Source organism: Apteryx rowi, unplaced genomic scaffold, assembly GCF_003343035.1.
Source record: "Apteryx rowi isolate R43461 unplaced genomic scaffold, aptRow1 scaffold_194, whole genome shotgun sequence".
Lineage (NCBI taxonomy): Eukaryota > Metazoa > Chordata > Aves > Apterygiformes > Apterygidae > Apteryx > Apteryx rowi.
In genome coordinates, this window is record NW_020448241.1 from 740,501 (window position 1) to 753,836 (window position 13,336).

A 13,336-nucleotide genomic window follows, 5' to 3' on the forward strand; every position below is an offset into this window, starting at 1 on the left:
GCTGGAACTGCTCTTCTAGCTTGATAACTTCAGAGATGTTGCTCTTCTGTCTGAATCAGACATAAAAAAAATCACAAAGAGCCTCCAACTAAAAGAAACTCTACACGTCTACACAGTCAAAGCTGCTGACAGCCAATGGGACATTTGTGGCTGTGGAGCATGACTGCGTTTCAGAGTCATGAAAGCAATAGGTAAGAATTTTCCATTGTGTTTCTTCCTCTCACCAATTTTCCCCTTAGTGAATTTTTTAATTGATGTTCTTTCCAGTAGTCTCTCAGAGCAAAAGGCCTTCTATAACTGAACTCTACTAGAGGAAGCTGATATAAGAAAAGAATAAAAACTAAGTGTTCATGATGCCTCCACAGCAAAGTTGGGTATTTTACTCTGCATTGCATTACATGAAAGTTTTTAGCAGAACCTTTGCATCTGAATAGACTTTAATTCCGCTAAAAGAGCTCCAAATCAGATTATGCTATAATTTCATAAGCATTCTCAGCTCTGTTTCTACTGCAGCAAGCCGAGCTCCTTCCATTTCCACATATGTGGATTTAGATATTGTTCAACATCCGCAGCCTTATTGCCTTGTTCCATACTCATTGATGGGAAAATGAACAAGTTGCTGAAGTTGTAGTAAAGGCCAATGTGCTCTCCTACAACCCTATAAGAAGGTGACAAAAACTAAGATGCGATATAACCAGCATTGTTTACAGAAGAAAGGGATGTAAATGTAGTAAATGCTCCAGTGACCTCCAGAGAGGGATATCCCAGAGTGTTTAATTTTGACCAGAGTCAAGCTATGCTAGAGTTTCATAAACACACGAATACTTGAAAAAAAACTAGGGCAGCTCAGCAGCTCAGCCTATTGGGCTAGTTCTACGGAGGTGCCTGAGAACCTACTTGAAGTCCAGTCTCAGAGAGTTATTTTTGCAATAACTAGATGTGGTAACAAAGAAAATTTTTTTTCACCCATTGTGGAATTTCAGAAGTATGTTCAACTTTCAGTTGAGATTTGTGTTTTCCTACCTTTACAGTGGAGCTAGTGCATGCACAATTATGTTTAGATTTTATGAAGCAACTTCAGTAGACTGAAATTTTTCACAATTATGAAATATTTCACAAACTCTTCATGAAATTCATTTCAGTTCTGGACAGATATTTGAAATCCAGTGCAGTTTCTTAGCTGGAAATATAAAAATGCCAATGCTTTTGAACTTTAACTCAGCTAGTATAATTTTTTAATCAAGTATTTGTTACAAATACTTTTTCAAGAAGGAGTTTAAAATTTCCTTTGCTGATGATTGAGACCTGCAACTCTGTAATATTTCTGCAAGATTTAGTATTATGCTAACACAAATATTTAACTGAGGATAAAAGAGCATGGAGAAAAAGCACTTCAAATCTTAATGTTAACAAAAATCATGGAAATGCTTGTGGAAAATATTTTTACTATGCCTTTAGGTTATACTGGACCTTGATATCAACAGCTAGATTTTTGTTCTATGGCAATTACCAGTCTAACTCTAGACAATTGTGAAAACAGGAATGAGGCAAAGGAAAAGGGAGCCTTGACATTTAAATACTGCCATAGTTGGACTTCAAACTGTTTGAAGAAGAAAATGTACTCCCATCTGTTCTAATGGTAAAATGACATTCTAGATTTCAGACACCTACTTAAAATCTGTGCAATTACTTTTTTTTTTCTCTATGAGCTTGTTTTTGTTTAATTACAAATATTCATAATAAAAAGTCACCCAACAGAAATTCATTAAGTACTGCAATGCTTACAATTATAATAAACTGCTAGTTTTTGTAGGGCTTTTCTTTTTGGTAAATAACTTTACAGTATATAGTGCTTATTAGATGCCATTTCTATTCAGAAGATTTCTGCAACAAATTGACTGGTAGCTTGTGTGCAGGTTTATTAGGAAACTCGTGTGGATATGTTCTGCATTGTCTTAAATACTAGCTACTGAGTACTACAATTATAAGGTTTCATGAATATATGCCTATTCAATTCAAGAATTTTCATTAGAAGTGTAGGTACTTTATGTTCAAGTACCTTCTCTTTTTCTTTCCTTTCAGGTTTTCTATGGAGAGGAATAGGAAGAGTAAGAGAAAACCAACCGCTCATGCAGAGCTGGCTTTTTGAGTTTTCAGAATAAGGAGCTTTTAGTAGTTCTCTGTACTGAGAACATCTAAATTTATACATCTTGAATTGAACTTTTAAAAAGCATTTTCCTGTATTTTTCTCTGGAGGGGTGGGAAGGGAGAAATATCTGGAAAAACACCTCAATGTGTCCCCACAGGCAAAGTAGAAAGGTGAGTGCTAGGTGCTCTGTAGGTGCTCACTGGAATGAGTACTGCAGTTATTTATGTGAGCTAAGCATCACTGAGCTGTGCTCCAACTAGGTGGATAGTTATACTTGGTAAAGAGGGAAAAATTTGACAACTGCACACAAGCTTCATTGCAACCACAGCAAAAAAACACTTGCCAGCTTTCATTTTATTCCTGCTTTATTTAAAGTAAGAATGAAACATTAAAGATGGTGTGTGTGTGTACATATGTACGCATCCCTAAAAACTATCCTCTGCTTCATCTTCAGCAAAATCCCTAGGATTACTTTGCTTTCTTCCTGCACCCCTTCCTGAACCACCTGTTCCAGATGTATGAACTTTAAAGAGTACATCGTGCTACACTTCATCTTCAAATAAAATTTAAATGACCAAGAAAACTACTGTCATCCTGGGCTAAACAATTTTAAATAGGCTGGTTATCAGCAAAGCGAGAAACTGAAAGCACATTTTAGTTACTTTTCCTAAGATGAACAAGTCATTAGGTATTGTTTAATACACAGGAGCAAGTGAACATACTATGCGCATGGTACGGGTATAGGAGGGAGGGAGGGAACAAGGTCAGTAATATAAGTTTGTTGGTGTAGGTTTGAAAACAGTTTGTAAGCAAGACTTCTTTTTCTTGTAAAACTTCCTGTTATGCAAAATAGGCTGTAACCTTTTTTTCCCATAGCGGTGCTGTTCCTAGACTAACAGAAAGTTCTATCGATCTGGATAGGAGCATATTATTATTAATCTGTTGCAGAACTTCTTTTGACTCATGACACAATTTGCTTCCTAAATAACCACATTATTTTCCTGTTTTTCCAAAAACAAAGTGCTACATACCAAGGAAATTCCCATACAGAATAGTATAATGAACTTAAAGAACTATAATTGTGTGTCAGAGCTTTCATCTCTTGTGCCCCAAAGGTCCAAGACAATTTTAACCGCACCGCTTATATCTACAGTAATAGATTACTTTGAACACCTGCCTGCACACAGATTAACAATAGCTCAAAAAGTTTGCCTTGGCTTAATAAAAACATTAACAGTCTGTGTTGGTATTTCTTCAGCAATACTGAAGAAGAAAAATAGAATGTAAAAACAACAACTTGGCCAGAAATCAACGTATGCTGGAACCATTTCCTGGAACGGGAGACAAAACAAAACAAAAGTGGAGGACAGACTTGGTATATATGAGGCTTTAAAAATACCATAAGTGGATACAGGGGATGATCACTTCACAGACATAACACAAACTATTTTTCTATTGCTTTTACATTAGCTATCACTTTAGTTACATTCAGAGGATTTAACTAAAAGCTGTTCACTTTTCAAAGCCGTAACTAAACTACTCCCTTGACCACACAGCTCTTGATTGTCATGGCAGGTCAATGATATAACAAAATTCCTAAAACTGGTAATTTTATGCAAATCGAGTATACCAACAGTCATGGAAATGCTAGACTAGCATATTCTTGTGACCACATCAGAATACAATAAACCCACGTTGAATCGGATGGCATCTTTCAAATGACAACTTTTAACAAATAAACAACAACCATGTACTTCTGAATTACCAGGGCAATTTTTTAATGCTACCCACTACTGTTAGGACAATAACATACAATTTCTGTTGTAGTAATTTAATTCATCAGTGTAGTTTTTGATTACAGATTTGTATTTTCTATGGTGCTGTGTATAAAAGCAGTAATAGCAAGGAGTCTAAGTAAGCATAATTGTACAAGCTGCTTTTCTGCAGAAAACGATCACAGTAAAAAAGTAATCAACCTGCACACATAAATGGCTGAAAAACTGAAAAGGGAGGAGACCTGGAATTGTAAGGTGCATTCATCACTAACTGGTGGGATGAGTTCTTAGTCCAAGATTATTTAAGATTATTTAAGAACTCAAAAAAAAAAATGAAATCACCACTGAATAAAGGTAACATAAAATTGAAGACCAGTGAATAACATGACTGAGAACTGAATGCTGAATGAGCTGCATGGTTTCCATTCCAGCATGTTTGGAAAAAAAGAGAAAAGAATATAGAGAAAAAAGAAAGAAATGAAATGTGTTCTTTTTAAAAAATTTTCTAGAGAACATGCATACTAAAAAAATCATTTCAAAACAAAGGTTTCAGAAGTTCAGTGCACAGCAGACCCCAGCGTTACAGGCTTGGGACTCACAGGGGGGCATTTAAGGACCCAAAGCCCTTAATCTCTAGTATTTCATGCTTTGCTTCAGAGTCGTACACTATGCTTCAGAGTCATAGATCATAGAGAAATCAGATGTTTCAGCATGGCCAACCATACACAAAGGTATACATTTAAGAACAAAGAATGCAAAATATAAATGATTGGATTGGGAACACTAATCTAACAAATCAGTGATCCTGAAAAGTGAAACAGTAGAAAAAAAAACAAAACCAAAACTAGGTAATAAATATATTCCCAGTTCAAGTCTGTGGTTAAAATGGGCGTACAGTCTTTTAAACATTTAAATAGAGAAGCAGTGAATGGGAACATGGCAGTTTTATTACCTTTCTGTCTGGCTCCTTGAACTGTATGTCCTGTTCTGGCATACATATTTTAGGAATGATGTTGGAAAATCAGAGGAATTGAAAGAATTATGAGAATGATGAAGAAATATGAAAACACTCTCCGATGACAAACCCAGGATGCTCAGTCTTTTTCTTTTAAGCAAGAGAAGGTTACAAAGTGCTTTGATTATAACTTGTAAATTCCTATGTTGGGAGATAAAAATTTGGCTACAAAAGGCTTTTAACCATAGAGAATAAAGGTACAGTTATATCTAAGGGTGCAACATAAAAGCCATGTAAATGCAGGCTAATGGGTGAAAAAATTGTAACAGAAAGAGCAACTAGGCACTGGACCAACCTACTAAGAATGGTGGAGTATTCTCTAGTATTGGGACCTTAGTACAAAAGATTGAGGGACTGCCAAGAAGAAAGCCTAAGTTCAACTACAGCTACAAGACTAGGAGCTGCAGTTCAAGCAGGGAAAGTCCACTGGTTGTAGTATGAAGCCCAGGGAGTCACAGTATTCTCTCTTCACCTTAAATTCTAGTATGATGAAAATATCTGCTTCTTAAACAAAGAAACAAACCAAAACAACCCAACTTCTTTCACCTACTATTAGTGCAGTTTTTGAGTTATCACCATTTCCAGTTTATAGGAATTTCATTGTTTCAAAGCAAAATTTTGACTCATGATAAATGACACTAATAAAAAATAGAATAATGGAAAAGTTTAACAGGTGAAAGATAAGTTAGGCTCTCCATCAGTTACGCTAGTAAAAACAAACAAACCACAACAGAGAAGAAAAACAGTTGCATTGGTTTGCTTTGTATGGCTAACTGGAATAATCTGCTTAAGGGTATAGATTAATACTTTACTATCAACAGCAAGATGATAAAATAGGGCCTAAGAAAGCATTCTTTTTGCACTGAATCATGTTCATTCAGAGGCTCCCATTTTCAGATAATCCAAAGTCTTTGTTGGAACTTGGTAGCTGATGCCGAAAAATTTATTTTGTAATAGGAAAGCCACTTTTCAGGGATCTTAAGACAGAATTTTAAATTTAAGAATTCAACATTTGTTTCTTTCTCCTATTTGTTATCTATAGCTTCATAAAATTCTAATGCAGCCAGATATGAGCTCTTTGTGATTCTTCTGTATTTCTCTCTTCTTTATCTCCTCTTTGCACTGTGTATGTAATATTTCAAGCAAAGTTCTCCCCCATCTAATACAAAGCCCTTGTTCTCTGGGGTGGGCTCCTTAAACTCTCTCGCTTCTCAGCTCATCTGCGCCAATCAGCAGTTCTCTCCATAGTTATCTTCCATTCTTTTCATCATTAGTAATAGAAATTCTGCCAACCAAATTATGCTCTGCATTTTTGCAGTACATTCAGCAATCCCTTCTGTGTTTGCTTATTTCAGACCAGAGTGTAAGTAGGCCTTGTTGTGTGGTAACGACATGCAGCCCCATCTGCAAACTAGATTAGGGTTTCCCAAATCAGTATGCTCGCCTGCCACCACCTCAAAAAGGGAGCTGTACTGTACCGCACGGTGGCAGCCAGGTGGTTTCCAGCTATAGGACCAGCTGTGCTCAGCTCTAGAGGGTTGTGAATGCTTTGTGAAGGGCTGCTTCCCATTTCCCTGGGCACGAATCAAGGGACCAAGCTTCCTCTTTCCATTTATTTCCTGAACATCACTTCAAAACAGCTTGCAGATCAATACTGATTTGTACTCTGAAGAAAAAATAACATGACTTTATTTGTATAAATAAACTAACTCCTACATGGCTTATCAAAAGATGCTGAAGATTAAGGCATTACGGAGATGTCCTTTAACGGTAATGTTGCATGAAAATGATTATCAGATACTGGTGGAATTTGTGGTGCTAACAGTTAAGATGTGTTTTGTGGATGGGTATCGAAGCTATGTGAAAAATGCTAATTCTAGGTGTTTGTTCCTTGGGAACTTCCACACCAGAATTTCAAAGAATTTTCCAGGTAATGTGTAATGGAAGTAACTGAGGAAGAACAAAGATGGAACCTTAAAAAAAACCCTTTTCTCAGCGCAGAAACACAGTTTAAGGAATTTAACGTATACTAATAAAGGAATGCTATATGGAAGAAAGTGATGGAATGAGTTAATTCAAGGAGAAGGATAAGTGCTCTCTCAATACATGAAAAGTGTTTCAAATTTACTACACCCTTCCTTACAGAGATTAGAGAGTAGAAAGTCCTCTGTTACACAAATTAATTCTCCATTTTCTCCTCTAAATATTTGACTTCAAGGTCTCTTGGACTGACTGGATTTCTGCTGGTAAAGACTGCAGACATTAGGAAGAGGACACAGTCTTGAGACACTTGCAAAGTCCTTTTCTTCATGTATTAGGGAAACACTACATATCAGTCTGCTTTTGCAAATGGAAATCTCCCCACTATTGCATTCCCAACTTACAAAAAGATTGTAAACTGAAGTTGGAGATAATAGTGTAACAAAAAATTCTCATCCCTGTACTTAGTTTGCTACAAATGAAAAAGAAAGGGAATAGCATTTATTGCATCTAGGCACCTGATTTAATTAAAGCACACCACAAGTGCTTATTTTTAATATGTATATGACATATTCTCTGAAATTTATCGGACTCACCTATACATTGTAGCACCAAAGAGAATTTTAGAAGCCAGTGGACCAAGCATTCAAGTGGTGTAAAAAGGTTGTAAAAGTTCCATTAGTTTCAATTATCCTACACCAATTTATAATGCGATAATCTGTAGCAATGTTTTACAACAGGACACCGAGTTACCTGTCTCCTATGGACTCAGCAGAGCTCCACCTGCCATGATCACTCATTTTTCACAGAAGAGTTCCTGACAAGTCCACACTGCTATCTCCCTTAGACACTGGCAGTTTAAATTACATTCTCTTTGTCAGGATACGAAGATAACTCATTAAAACAATTAGTTTTATTGTTTTGCTGTACAGTTATTGTGTGCATATTCTTCTATGATGGCATCTTTTATTGAGGTCTAAAATACAAATACCTGTTATGAGGAGAACATGATATGATATCTAAAATATGTTGCAACCTTCTAACTCCTTTTTCTTGATGCTTTTAAAAACTACTAAGTTACTGGCATTTTCCTTTTACATCCTATTCAGCAGAATCTCTTCCTTCAAATTTACTTGAGTTATTGAGCGCTATATGTTAAAAACAGCAGTAAGGCCCCCCTTATCTTAAAGGAAAAGCAAACAAAAACCTCCCACAAGTTTTCTGGCCACAATTAGGCCTTTGAAGGTTGTAATGTAGAAATGTATCTGTAGTACAGGGGCTGTCTAAAGAGACCTGGCATATGCAACTGCAGTGAAATAGGTGTTGGAATAGAGGTTTCCGGCCAGTCAGACTGCTGCTTCTCCCATTTCCAACAGAAGCAAGAAGGCAAGACAGAGATACCACACTGCATTTCAAACACAACACCCACTCAGTCACATGATTTAAAGCACAGTTACAGGTGTCCATCCCACATTTGTAATATCGAAGTAAGAATTCTAAAACACTTCTTTGGGATACAGTTATCGTCAGAAGAATAGGAATCAATGCAACAGCAGCAATCAGAAAGGCTTCAGCAACACTACAAAAACAAGACAGTCTCTCACTACAAATACAGAGCAATGACTTTTGTTAATACTATTTTTACTCACGTGATACAAAGTGGTTTCTGGTCCAGGTGTGCCCATGACTTCTTGTCTCAATGAGTCCATTTGTAAGCTAGGCAACAACGAGTAATGGCTTGGACTATTACTCTTGTCTCCTTTCTTTTTGGATTTTTTCCCAGTATCTTTTTTGCTATTCCTTTGAAACATGTAGTCTTCTTGACCTATTTTCTCATTGCTCATATAGCGAAGTAATGAATTTTCTATTGAAAGAAAACACAATAATGCAAAAGATCATTGTGAATTGTTATATGGAGGATAATCTCCCTTCCAAAATACATACTATTCCTGCATCTGCTAAGATCTAAGATTTTAAGTCTTCATGGCTATCTCATTAACAAAACATATTTTCCTCTTTGGTCTGGATATAATAAGAAAACAATGAATCTTTTGGTAGGGAAAAGATTAAAGACACTTGCAGTTTTGTGGTTTTTCTGACAATAAGAAGAACAGAAAATAAAAGAAGCCCTACAACTACAAATGTCTTGATAGTTTTCAAGAGATCAAAACCACACACATACCCAGCATGTGTAATAACTTATAGAGCAGTGTATTGTATTCATTCCCTAATGATTCCTAACAGTGTTTGCTTTTTTTGGTCCTTACTGAGCACTGAGCTGATGTTTTCATGTTTTGATGTTTTGTAAGATGTTATTGCTGAGTGATTCTAGCCAGCTCAGAGGTTATCATTTCATATGTGAAGTTACATAGCTGAGCCTTCCATACCAGAACTTTGAAGAACTCACCCTGGACTATTTTGAGCTGAACCCAGTGCTGCTCTAGAATGCTTTTCACCCCAAAAGAACTTATGAAGACAGAGAAACTTAACATATAATTCTCATTTAAGCATACCAATATATAACAATAATACCAATACATTATGAAAGTTTAGAGTCAGTTTCAAAAAGAACTGTATAATGCAGTTCAATCGATGAAACGCCAATATCATTAAAGTTAAACCAAACTGCAGGGATCTGAAGCTGTGATTTCCTCTTGCCTGGTTATGCAACTTTTTCAATCCTAATAGAAGCTATGAGAAAAATTAAGCATATATATAATGGAAAATCCCAAAACAGGTTCACAGAAATATATATTTAAGCAAGCAGCAAAATGAGGGCTTGAAACATACATTAGCATGGCTTAAAGGGTGATAACCATAATGTCAGGTACAAGATGTACATCCAAATCACTTACCTCTCCTACTATCTCTTTTTATCTTATTGGGGTCTTCATAATCCCCCACCCAGTTATATTCTACTGGCATAGAAATAGGCCTTAGTTTCCCTGGAAACAGAGGAAAAAAATGAGATCATGCATCATTTTATACGGCAGCGTTAAACTAACATTCTTTAAAAGAAAGAACAAATTAAATGCTAATGTGCTTATTCTACAGGGTTGCTTATGAAAGAGGTTCCAGCACAGCCTCTGAACAAGAGGTTAAAACAGGAGTTTTATTTTCTTTAACAGGACAAAAAGCAGCTAGGCATTTCATAGATTTTTTTTTTTAAGCTTAGGAAATAAATCCAGTGCCCAGTAAATCACCAACGCACGGAAGTTTGAGATTGAGCTTTCTCCAAATGTATTGAGATTACAGATTAGTTTTCACTGAGCAATATCTGTTTATTATTCTGCAAGCCCCTGGTACACACATGGAGAGAACTGTTTGCAAGCATAAAGAAGGAATTGTTTCTAACAGAAACATGTCCACATCACTAAAGTACCTTCACAAATAGCATCTTTGCTGGTGGGCTTAACAGATCCATCAGTGACTGAATGAGAAAGGAAGCGGAAAACCTCTATGTGTAATTTCTTTTTGTAGCATTTCATCCACAGAAAAACACAGTATTTTAGTACTGGAAAATTCACTTTGATCTCAGAAGACAACAAGAAACAGAAAAGCTGAAGAGTACTATATCTTTAAAGTTTTAATTTGGAAGCTGCTGAAATGATTTTTTTAAATGCTGTGAACTATGATTCCTGCTTAAAAATTCCACAAATACAGATGGAAATTCAGTGAAAATATGCTATGCCACTTAGTACAGCTACTTAGAGAGATCTGAAATTTTTAGCAAGTTAAATAGTATATTGAAACAAAAAATAGAGTAACATGGCACAGGGCAGACTAAAAAACAAAATGTTTTCAGAAACAAGGTCGGCCTTTGCTCTTTTTTAAATCAGTCCACTAGTCACAATGCATAAAAGTGGGAAAATAATTTGTTTCCAAGCTTAGCAGAGCTCAAACTAAAAACTTCAGAAGTCTTTTAAAGTATTTTATTAGAAAACCTTTGCAATAAAGATGATCAGTCCTATTCATTTCACATTTTTGATGGCAAATGCATGATATGCTGGAAAAAAAGACATTTGGTTATACTGAATACAAATATTCAGACATGTCTATCTACCCATTTAAATATGGCATCCACTGAAGTGCATCAGTATCATGCATACTGTATAACAGGAAAAGGTTATATTGACTTTTTAAAAAAAGGACAAGATATCATAGTGATCTCAGGAAAAAGGTATGAGATAAGTTCCATACAGACTACAGGGTTAGTTCACAAATACATCATTACTCAGAAAATACAGCTTATATATTTAACTTTTTATTTATCATTTATTTAACTATTTATGGGCACATGTATAAGTCTGATTGAAGTCAGTGAGATTTAAAGCACGTAGTTAAGAAGTCAATTCCTGAGAAGGGATGTATTAGGCTCATTTATATTTTAACAGAAGTAACTCTCAATGGTTACTTTTTCTGGAAATACAACTTTCTTTTCTATGTGACACTTAATTAGCAATATATTATACAAAGCACTTGCACGTGTGAAAAGATCACCCAGCTATAAAATCAAGCAAAGTCTGATTACTATCAAAGGCTTTGGCAATAACAAATATTCTGCAAAATCCCTGGCTGTTTGAAGTGCATACTTTTTTATATCTGGCAGTATAACCAGAATGACCAAATTCACTCCTTCCGCTGAACTCAAGTTTCATTTGTCCGCCACCTCTGCTGATCTCCTTGTTATTCCATATGGATCCACTAAATCTGTTTTCCCTGGTGACTACACTCAGGAAAAAGCCTTTTGGTTGTGAACAGAAGCTCACTGAGGCCAATTAGCAACAATTATGCAACAGCTGGAAGCCAGTAAGTGCACGAGAGAGAAACCTCTTTGTTAACGTCGTCAAAAACCGTCAATAGATTCCCAAAGAGCAATTATGGAGGGTCCTGCTAACCTCTTATGAAGGAAGGCTGAGAAGTGTTAAAAATAATAATAATGTCACTGCATAATTAAGGAGCACATGTTGAAAACAATTATTTTTCTAGCCCCTTTAACACTGTTTGACCTTCTTTAATAGGTCGCCATAAAAAAGAAGACTGCGATTGCCATATTCCAGATTTCTGTGAAATCTTAAGGTCATGCCTAGCCACAAATCTTATGCTAACAAATGACATGTGGGAAAGTTTATAATTTAATGCTGAAATGGTAATACTCTTAGAAAATAAACTTAACTGAAAGCAGACTCTTATGGTCTGAATTCATTAAAAAAGAAGTGAGATTAAAAGTGAAAAGCCATATAATAAATGTGTTAAATAATGACTGTTTCTCAGTACAATTTTTTATCCATGTATTTATTACTCTTTCTGCTAATGAAAAAAAGGATAAAGAAGCTATCTGCTAGCAAAATAATGGATTCAGCAATCCTTGAACACAAAAATGTGCTCTTCTTCACTCTCGACCACTAGGATTAAAATTTAAAGTCAGAAGCAGAGAGTACCTCTGTTAGTGGAACTGACTGCATCCACTAATTTTGACAGTTGAAATGGAGGAGTAATTAAATTGATATATCAACTTTGARCACTAAGCAGTTATTTCATACAAGATAGGTAGGGCTAGAAAACACCTGAAAATGTTTCAAAATCTAAAGGATAACTGAAAATTTTGCAGCAGGACAGTGTGGTTCTGTGAAACAGGCACATTTTATGAAAATATATCCTTTAACATTCTGTAACTACATCTCTCAGAGTCCTGAGGATACATTTTGCAGCTCAGGCTCAATTCGTATCAACATTCCCAGGTGATTTTGAAGCTTTGCTGCATGATGTACCAAATCTGTGCTTCCTCGTAAATTATGTCTGTCTTCTCAAAGCAGTATAACGTCACGATTGCTATAGTTACTCCAACATACAGCTTGCACTCAGTTTAGTAATTAAAATAACATAGAAAGTGGGGCAAAAATATATTCAGGAATGTGCTCAGCTAATATCGTATTAGTAAAAATATCTTTTTTCAAGGCAGCCTTATCCTCTATACTGTAGTTATGCTCAGGGAATTCTGKTTTTTTTTTTTTTTTAATGTCAAAACCTGCAGACACTCCCCAAAACATCTTCACATTCCTTGCTCTGCCACAGAAACCAAGGAAGAATGCAATAAGGCAAAGGGATAAAAGATTCCCTCTTCATTTTCTTCTATATTCTAACAACTCTACAATTGTACAATTTTACTAGCTAAGGGAAGAGTTCCAATAGTTTGAAAGGGAAAATCACTCTGAATATCAAGGTTGGAGGACTCAAACTCTCACCAGAATTTGTTTCAAAATTTTCACCCTATCTAGGTCAAAATCCAAGATGTGGAAATACCAGCACAAATACGTGTTTGTGTTTACATGCATAATTCTTTCTTGGACAACATATAACCTCAAAAAAGAGGGACTGCTATATATAGGAAGTTACAGGCAGTTAATACAATATTAC

At 35.7% G+C, this 13,336-nt stretch overlaps 1 protein-coding gene across 4 annotated transcripts in view; it reads right to left on the reverse strand.

The window, feature by feature from the left end:
- Window positions 1-13,336, reverse strand: part of CNKSR2 (connector enhancer of kinase suppressor of Ras 2) — a 217,540-nt gene that overhangs the window by 73,026 nt on the left and 131,178 nt on the right. For 2 of the 4 annotated variants that reach the window (XM_026062858.1, XM_026062856.1), the window contains 2 exons: window positions 9,775-9,864; window positions 8,569-8,783 (listed from right to left, as the gene is read on the reverse strand). In XM_026062858.1, the coding sequence (XP_025918643.1) occupies window positions 8,569-8,783; window positions 9,775-9,864 (305 nt within the window). The remainder of the gene's footprint in view (window positions 1-8,568; window positions 8,784-9,774; window positions 9,865-13,336) is intronic. The other 2 variants (XM_026062859.1, XM_026062857.1) reach the window with 1 other exon arrangement.